The sequence below is a fragment of the Diadema setosum genome, chromosome 5, assembly GCF_964275005.1.
Source record: "Diadema setosum chromosome 5, eeDiaSeto1, whole genome shotgun sequence".
In the NCBI taxonomy this organism is placed as follows: Eukaryota; Metazoa; Echinodermata; class Echinoidea; order Diadematoida; family Diadematidae; genus Diadema; species Diadema setosum.
The window spans coordinates 21,734,569-21,744,593 of record NC_092689.1 but is presented as its reverse complement, the minus strand read 5'-3'; the positions used below and the strand labels follow the sequence as shown (position 1 = coordinate 21,744,593).

The 10,025-nt window shown below is 44.3% G+C and overlaps 1 protein-coding gene across 1 annotated transcript; it reads right to left on the bottom strand.

The window, feature by feature from the left end:
• Nucleotides 1–8,441: 8,441 nt before the first annotated feature.
• Nucleotides 8,442–9,578, bottom strand: LOC140228781 (putative nuclease HARBI1). Its single transcript, XM_072309057.1, has 2 exons — nucleotides 9,236–9,578; nucleotides 8,442–9,178 (listed from the first exon to the last, which is right to left on the bottom strand). Exons 1-2 carry the CDS (start codon nucleotides 9,576–9,578, stop codon nucleotides 8,442–8,444), a joined length of 1,080 nt encoding a protein of 359 aa, XP_072165158.1.
• Between the last annotated feature and the right edge of the window lie 447 nt (nucleotides 9,579–10,025).

Sequence of the window (10,025 nt, the reverse complement as noted above, 5' to 3'; positions counted from 1 at the left end):
TTCCTTTACTGTAACAAATATCATCAGTCGAGGCGGCTCTTTCTTGCCACTTGTAATATGGGCTATACCGGGTGTCCCCAAAAAGCGGAATGGTGGATTTTCAGTACCTTGCGTTCAAAAAGTGATATACTTTTTGACATCATTAGAAAGAACATCTTCCGCAGAAGGCAATGATACCAGAATCATGAAATTTGGTGCAGAACTTTTTATTCTACGCCCAATTCTGTAAATGCAGTCATTTTCAAATTTCGCTGGATTTTTGCGACGTATGAGCGAAGAATTTGAGTGCGACACGCGTTCCATATACGGTGTATTGTGTAAGCCCGTTGATCCATGTCAACAAAAGAAACAGCTTTCACATTGGGCGCGCACACACACGCACACACACGCACACACACGCACACACAGACACATCACACTGTTTTTCCTGACCCGTATAGGCCGGCCTCAGTATCGCAGATTTCTTGGTGGAACAGGGGTGTTGCGACACGGATTGTCGCCCTTACACGGATTGTCGCCCCCGTCACGCATTGTCGTCTGGCGACAATCCGTGACGCTTGTGCAGTTCCCAGTTTTTGACCTCGATGGCGACAATCCATGATGGCAAAAAAATTTGTTGCGACACGGATTGTCGCCCCGTCAAGGATTGTCGCCCCGGGCTCGGGGTGGTTGCTCCGGTGTTAAGCTTTGGTGGGATGGGTATGACTGGTAAGTTATGCGTATGTGTGTGTGAGTGTGTGTGTGTGTGTGTGTGTGTGTGTATTTGTTGTGAGCTGCATGGTATGTGCTGTGTATGGTTTGTAGGTGCGTACAATAAGTGACTTGTGTATGAGTTTCCGTATTGTTGTGTGTGTGTGTGTGTGTGTTTGGAGTATAATAATACAATATGTAGAAACTGTGCATGTGTGGTGGTTGTATAGTGGTAGTGGTTTGTTTGTCTGTGTGTATACGTGTGCCTGTATGCGTACGTGTGTATGTGGTATATAGTGGCGTATGTGTATATCAAAGGGTATGTGGTGGTGCGTGTTTGTGGGCGCAGTTTTGTGCCTGCATGAGTATCTGAGGGGTTTGGTGTTCGTGGGCTACGTAGGCCCTACGTATGTGTGTTGTGTGTGAGCGTTCGTGTGTCTACGTAAGGCCCCAGTCACATATAACTGCGTCCGGCGTTACGTCCAAATAAGTCATTTTTTTTTTTTCTGCGGACACCCGCGGATCCCTTGCTGTCACCAGAGCATTTTTACAAAACATGTGTTTTATACGGGAAAAATATGCGGGCGATACGGAGAGATACGACCAAATGCGAATACTTGCGTCCACTTGCGGATATTCTTACGAATTGGCACGTAATTTTGTTCTTTCAACTTGCATAAACTTCCGAATAGTTCGGAACACTTGCGGAGAGTTGCGACTATTTACGGAGAGTTGCGGATATTTTCGGATAGTTACAGATTGTTATAAATAATTATGTACAATATGACGATCCCTGCCAAGTCAATGTATTATGACAGCAAATTTATCATATATTGGACTGTCTTACGTTGTACACTGGGGAAAACTGAAATTGAATTTACGTACAAGTTGTGAAAAATTTTCGCATTTCTTTAATTTGCTTTACAGTAATAAAAGATATATGAAATTTTGAACTTGAAGTTTGAATTTTATTTGTGCAGCTCAAATATGGATAAACATCATAAATGTAAAGACTACGTAACATAATTACACCACAAATAGAATACAATCTAGATCGATAAGTTAAACAGAGTAAGAAAATATTACTTACAGTCATAAAATAGACAAACTGAGGTTACGCTGTCATTGTGCAGCGATGTTCATGTTTTTCTGGGTTAAGGAGATTGTCATAATAAAGCAATGCCTATTACATTTCCAGAAAAAAAAAATTGGACATTCGGACACCCCTCCCACACCCAAATACAATAAAAAAAAAATGTAATATCCATGGAGCGTAAAGTGGGTAAGACTATATACTAAATTCGTTTTCATTTTATGTAGTTTATCGCTGCCCCACACCTTCCCGGCCAGAAATGTAAAAAAAATGCTGTCACCTCATCCCCAGCCCAAAAATTGCCTTCCGAGTTTCGAAAAATATACATTCAAATAGTACAAGGAAAAAATGTTCAGCACCAATGGTCAAGCGATGTCATGCGTATATGGGTGCCGCCTAAAATGACCATTTGTGGGAGAAATTTCGTAACTTGACTTTGCGGTTCTGCCTCTCCACCGCTCCGAGTGTGTTGTAGCATTCCTTCAGGTAAATGCGCTGCAGCTTGGCAACACGAGTTGTGTGGCTTCCCACGCGTCTCTGTGTTCCCATGCGAGTGGAAAACAGAAAACGTCGAAGGACGTAATCGTCTACAGCATCCCCTGTACAATTCCCTGTACCTAGAGGTTCGTTGATCCAAAAATGAAATTCGGAATAACGAACCTTCGAATAAAGAACCTCGGACTAAAGAGCCTTCAGAATAACGAACTTTTGCAATAACGAATTGTAACCCCCTCCCTACATACACACACACACACCCGAACCGATACCACATTCCTTCCTGACGAAACGACTTCCCAATGTTGATAAATAAGACATAATGGACCGTATGCAGAAAAGCAGCATCCGCACGCACGTAAGCACCACTCCGAATTCATAAACAAATCCGCCAAACAAACTCATCAAAGTCAAAGCTGCTGATAAAATCAATATCAACGTTTATGCCAGCAACAGCTTACTAGGTATCCCTACCCACGCGCAGCTAAAAAACACATACGCAAAAAGCTGACATAATAAACACATTCTTCCATCATACACACACACACACACACGCACAAACGGACACTAAATTATCATAGGCGCGCGCACATACACACTTCCTTGAAACCTCACCATGACTTTTTACATGGCATGTTTGCATGGATGTAGGCATGTTTGCATGGATGTAGCCATGTAAGTTATATGTTAGTATTTCAATGACTATGTCCAGAACGATATTACCCAGCAAAATCAGCTTCGAGGGCGGGCGACAATCCGTGCCGCCAGCCCTCGTCACGGATTGTCACCAGACGACAATCCGTGCCGCCAACTCCGTCAAGGATTGTCGCCCCCGAGCCGGGGGCGACAATCCGTGTCGCAACAAGGGGTCTAAGTCGCTGATTCAGAGGCCTACGGATTTACCTGTAGGCGTACTCTGTAAACTATTTCGAGGAGAAATCTGAATTTTTGTATAGAGCATTCTAACATTATATTGTGCAAAAACAAACAATAGCTAATTCGGGTTTCCTTGTATAGGAGAGAAGTATATAGGCAGAGAAGGCAGTATGCCTGTACTGACTGAAAAAAAAAAACCACACATGCGAATTAAGAACTATGCCCTACCATAAGAGGGGAAAAAAGAGAAAACTTTTGCAAACGTTACCATTTTCCTACGTCACAAAAATCTGCAATTATATCACAAATACTCTTAAACGCGGAATCTAGATACCGAGGATTTGAAGAAGGTCCACCCTATACCACATCTTTGTCAGTCAGCAGCTACTTAATACTTCTATTTCCCCGTCTATCTTCTATTTCCCCGTCTAGGCAGTCAGCATATCAACAACACAACATTGTAGAAACTGTCCCGTTGCGAGTATCGGGTAGTTTGTAGGCTTACACAATGACCTTCTACAATGAGACGACGGAAATGAGGCTGTGCTCATCCTCCTCCATCTTACTGTGCTGCTTTCGACTCCGTCGATTATAAAACTACTGTGAAGACTGAAATACGGATTTTGGGTGGGCCTTTACGGTCTTACAACGTTTCTCTTTCTCTTACAGTACTTCTCAAAAAGAGGCCAGAGATACGCATCCACAATCATTATAGAAGCCACTTCAGATCCAACACCACTGCTGTCGAACGTATACCGCAAGGATCGGTCATTGGTCCAGTTCTCTTCACCTCGTACAGTGCGCCAGTTCAATACATCATTCATGAACACGGGTTTCCAGTTTAATTCCGCTGATGATACACAAGTGAATGTCTGTATGTGTTATATCCCTCATTAAGCATCATGTATTTGTCCCAATAAATGTCCACCCGTTGTCATATATTCCCCATTAATTATCTTAAATTTGCCCAAATGTCCACCCATAGCCCCTCACCCGCAGCCCATCCTACCTCAAAATATTAAAGTATCAAAAGATCTCAGATTTGATATTATACAAGCACCACAGAAATTTGCAAGATAGACACCCCCCATTTAGATAATGGAAGAGTCCAGCAGACAGGAGAGGAAGTTCGTGGAGAAAGTGTTACCCCTGGAAGCCATGCTGCTATTCAGTATCTGGCTACCATCAACACCAATCAACCACCTCTGTCTCTCCTCGTCTTTTGTTCTAGGTAAAGGCCCGGTCCCACTGGCCGACGGACACAAAGCGTATGCAGTAAGGACACAGCGGACGAGCAAAATTTCGGGGGTGGCTCCATCCGCTTTCATCCGCTCCAAAAATTGACAAAATTGGCGAAAATTTGCGAAAACAGAACGGAAAAGAACGGACTTGGGTCGTATGTAGCGGGGATGTTAAACGGATGTTCATCGGAAGCCTAGCGGATGAAAGCGGATGGAAGTGGATGACAGCTCCGAAGGGGTTACCGGGGATAATTGCGAAGCGGACGCATGGCGGAAAGAGCGGATGCAGAGCGGATGCATCACGTATGCGTAATGGAAACAAAGGGGATGCCGCGCGGATATGTATCTGATGCAAACCGTTCACTGCGCATGCGAGGAGTATGAATTGCGTCCGCTCCGTGGATACAGCACGCACGCAGTCAGACGTGCTGGTGGCTACATCAGTACATCTGTACTACAAAGAAGGCTACACTTATACACTGATACATCTCTACATGTGGAGTCAACACCATGGTGCGCCACTCGGGGAAGAAGAGGAAGTCCGCTCGTTCTAGCCCTGGCAAGGTTAAGAAGGGCAGAACGAGCACCCCATCCCGTGACTCTGACTCTGATAATGAAGCGGCGGCTGCTGCTGCTGCGGAGCAGCCCCAAGGCCCTCAAGCCCCTCAAAGCCCAGCTGTTCAACCCCCTGAAGGCCTTGATAATCAAGCCCATGATGAAGGCCCTGCTGAAGCCCCTGAAGGCCATGAACAAGCTTCAGCCAGAGGGAGTAAGAGGCAATTAGGGAAGAAGAAGGGAGAGAGAAAACAGTACACCGTTTCCGAGGAGCATGAGGATGATGTGCTGGAATGGCTGAGGGAGAACGAGTACCTTTGGAGAAAGGGCCACAGGCTGTATCGCGACACCAAGAATAAGCAGGCAGCTTGGAGAGACAAGGCAGAGAGCATGGGGTACACCGCAGAAGTACTCCTTGGATGGTGGAAGCACATGCACTCCTGGTATGGGAAGCTACACCTCAAGAAATCCGGGCAGGCCGCCGTCAAGCTCACTGACCGAGAGAAGTACGTCATGGCCAAGTGCAGTTTCCTGGAGGGTGAGATCCGCCACCGAGGAGCAGCCCCTCTGAGACCCATCTCCCTCAGACAGCCCACAGACAGCCAGGCACCTTCAAGCCAGGAGCCACTTACCCCGTCCAGACAGGTGTCTTCAAAGGGTCCCACAGCAGAGACCCCCTCGACAGCTGCACTCCCCGTAGTGCCGAACTTGGAGGATCCCATGGAGGATGACGCCCTGCTGTCACAAATGGAGGAACAAGCGGCAGCCAACAGGCCAACCCACCCCCACCTCCACCACCAGCTCCAGAGGACGCAGGCAGAGAGGCAGACTGGAGGGCCAGGACGACAGTGTGCTGTTGGAGATCAGGGACACAATGAAGACAAGCATAGAACTTCTCTCTCAGCTGGTCGACTTGGACAGAGCATCTTCGGCCCGGAAGCCCTTCATCACGTACGTGAGCCAGACCCTGAGGGACCTGCCGAGTACCAGGTGATGAAGCAGAAGATCACAGCACTTTTCCACAACCCTCAAGGCCCAACTGAAGCTCGTCCTACCCAGTCCAGGTCTGCTCCTCCATCTCAGGCGACGTCACAGCCCTTCAACGGTTTTCAACAGCCCCTCACCTACCAAGGCTATGACTACCAGGACTTCCCACAACAGAAGCAGAACTACCCAGTCCAGGCCAAGGTTTATCGGACGCCACAGACGCCACTCCTCACTCAGCTGCAGACCAGACAGCCCCAGCAAACTCATCCCAACCCTTCCTCCACCCGAGAGCCAAGACCGTCAACGGACAACCTCTCAGCAGTATTGGGCCTGGCATCTCAAGTCCTTGATGAAGGGTCTCTCAACCTCACGGGACTGAGTCAGCTCTCTGATACCAACCTTGGTGTCCTGACCACACCACCACCACCCGCTGTACCCTCGAGGCCAAGCACCCCAATGCCTCGCCAGACCAGCACTCAAGCCACAGCCACAGCCACAGCCACAGTCATTGCCTTACGCCTCACAGCTGAGACCATGGACATGACTCAAAGTGACTCAGAATAGTTTGACAGACTGAGTTGTGATTGTTAACACTTGTTTTGAACACTTGTGAGCGGCATTGTTTACTTTAAAAATGTTTTATTTACTTAATAATGTGTTGGTAACAACTTTGAAAAAATGGTTAAAACTTTGCCTTTTTTGTTTACTTAATTAAGTGTTGGTAAAAACTTTGAAACACTTCTTATGAACACTTGTGAGCAGCACTTTTTTTTTTACTTATAAAAATGTTTTGTTTACTCGATAAAGTGGTGATAACAATTTTGAAAACATGGTCAAAACTTTGCCTTTTTTGTTTACTTAATAAAGTGTTGGTAAAAACTTTGAAACACTTCTTATGAACACTTGTGAGCAGCACTTTTTTTTAACTTATAAAAATGTTTTGTTTACTTGATAAAGTGGTGATAACAATTTTGAAGACATGGTCAAAACTTTGCCTTTTTTGTTAACTTAATAAAGTGTTGCTAAAAACTTTGAAACACTTCTTATGAACACTTGTGAGCAGCACTTTTTTTTTACTTATAAATATGTTTTGTTTACTTGATAAAGTGGTGATAACAATTTTGAAAACATGGTCAAAACTTTGCCTTTTTTGTTTACTTAATAAAGTGTTGGTAAAAACTTTGAAACACTTCTTATAAACACTTGTGAGCAGCACTTTTTTTTACTTATAAAAATGTTTTGTTTACTTGATAAAGTGGTGATAACCACTTTGAAAACTTGGTCAAAACTTTGCCTTTTTTGTTTACTTAATAAAGTGTTGTAAAAACTTTGAAACACTTCTTATGAACACTCGTGACCAGCACTTTTCTTTTTACTTATAAAAATGTTTTGTTTACTTGATAAAGTGGTGATAACAACTTGGTAAACATGGTCAAAACTTTGCATTTTTTGTTTACTTAATAAAGTGTTGGTAAAAACTTTGAAAAAAAGGTTAAAACTGTGCATTTGTTCCTTAATAAAGTGTTGGTTAAGTCTTTGAAACACTTGTTTTGAACACTTGAAACGCTAATTTGAGTTAAACTTAACGTTATACACGTTAAATTTAATTCAAATTTTGGAAAAAAAATCCCTGATATAGTTATGTGGCCAAAGATTATAATGCTGTTGTTGTTGTTGTTGTTTTTTTGTTACCTTATTTGTCAAAACAGTTAAGTCATATACTATCTGTGAAGAATTGGACACAGGGAGTTCTGACTATTCAATGCAACCATGACAGCATGCTATGGTCCACCAACATAGTCTGGCCTGGGATCAGTTGGCCACAGTTTGGTTTTTATTTTTTTTATTGATGGGCAAAAAGGGCCGTTTACACAAGTGATGTTCAATTCCATTCAATCATAGTTTATTTCCAATCAACGAAAATTAAAAAATAGTACAAAGTTTACATGTCATAAAATGATATTGTTCAAACAATGAATGTTGTTATATAATTTATCTCGTATACTACATGAATCTTTTGCAAATGTTTGAACAATATCATTTCATGACATGTATACTTTGTACTATGTTTTGATTTTCGTTGATTGGAAATAAACTATGATTGAATTGATGTTGTATTTTACTATCATCTGGGGAATAAAGGACTTTTGGACTTCTTGAAAGTTGTGGGATAGGGAAACCTCCGGACTTACACTGGCACTGTAACTACATACTGGACTGTATGGTCCACCATCCAAGCTGCCACACATATTATGAACCTTTATTATCAATACAATTTATTCAGCCATCAACACAGTTTGAATTAAACAAAGCTGTTTATTAATGCCCCATTCATTGTAGGACCCCACAAGATACATTTAACAATAAACAGCTACAAGTATACAACACCATTGTAACGCTGTGTTCTTAACAATAAACAGCTACAAGTATACAACATTGTAACGCTGTGTTCTTATGGCACAATCTCATCAGTCTTACGCAACAGTCTCAAGGAAGCATCCATTCTAATCATCTATCATCCTGTCTTGCCACTCCACTGATCCAGCTGGGGAGTTGCACCAGTGTCTCAGGAGGTTGCGCTGCTTCTTCCCTTCACGTGAAGCTCTGTTGTGGCCTTGTACATCCACAGTGTCCATCAGATTAAGTCCTTGCCTCCATTCACCAGGCTCCATGTCCCCATTCCCTTGTTGACGGTCGACTAGTCTGTTCTGCAACACTGGGTAGCGGGTGCGCATGAGATTGTGCAGGATGCAACAAGCTTCTACGATGCTCCTCACAGTCTCTGGGTCATGCTGCATGGTGGTGAGAAGTATCTGGAACCTGTTAGCCAGGATGCCGAAGGCGTTCTCCACCACCCGTCTTGCCCTGGACAGCCTGTAGTTGAAGATCCTCTCTTCACGGGTGAGGTATCTTGAACTGTACGGCTTCATGAGATAGGTTCTGAGGGAGAATGCGTCATCACCAACGATGAAGTAGGGCACATCTTGTGTGTCATTGGGAAGGGGGTCTGGACCAGGAAGACCCATGATGAGGTTGCGTTCCAGCCCATCCTTGAGGTCACTTGCGTTGTATATCTGGGCATCTGAAGCTGACCCGTTGCCTGAAGCATCGATGTAGATGAACTTGTAGTCAGCATCAACCATGGCAAAGAGGATGATACTGAAGAAGCCCTTGTAGTTGTGATAAGTGGACCCTGAGTTGGCTGGAGCTTTGCAGGCCACGTGCTTCCCATCTATGGCTCCTACGGTGTGAGGAAAGTTCCACCTCTGATACCAATCTTCTGCAAGTTGTTTCTAGCCTTGTTCAGTGGTTGGGCACCTGAGGAGCTCGTCAACGTATTCTTCAACGATGGCCTCTACCACTTCTCTGACGACTTTGCTGATGCTGTTGTGTGGCACCCTCCATGCATACTGCATGTTTCTGTATGTGGTTCCAGAGGCCAGGTGCCGCAGAGTCAGTGCCACCTTCAATCCAGGGTCCAGGTTGGGACGAAAGTTGGTGCTAGGCTTGGTCAACCTCGGTCTCAGACGCTCTACTAGTTCGTCAAACATGGCTGGTGGCATCCTCATGAAGTGATGGAATGCACGAGGGTCTTCATTCCTCAGCTCCACCATCAACTGGTCATACAGTCCAAACTCCATTCTTCTCACGATCCATCCTCGGACCCACACAGCTCTTGGACGTCTCCTTCTTCTCCTTCTCCTTCTGTCTAAAACTTAATACAGTCTGAACAGGTTGTGGTTCCGCTGTTGAATGAGTGCAGCTATCAAATGGACTCTTTGATCATCCATGATGGAAAACAATTGATGTTGAAGACCAAGACCAAGGGTAATGAGGCCTGTACACCACGGCTTCTCGACTCGTACTGAGATCCAGATGATTTTTCTCCCCCTTTTTATACAAAATATCGGTTGTCCGCTAGGTGTCCTTCTACATACTCAAGACATACTCCAGACATCCTAAATATACGAGATACATCCCAGATACAAACGCTTTGTCCGTTTTAAATACTTTATATACGAGATGCATACGCTTACATCCTTTCTTTTTCCGTGCTATTAACGATGTAGAGACGTTCCATGTACCAT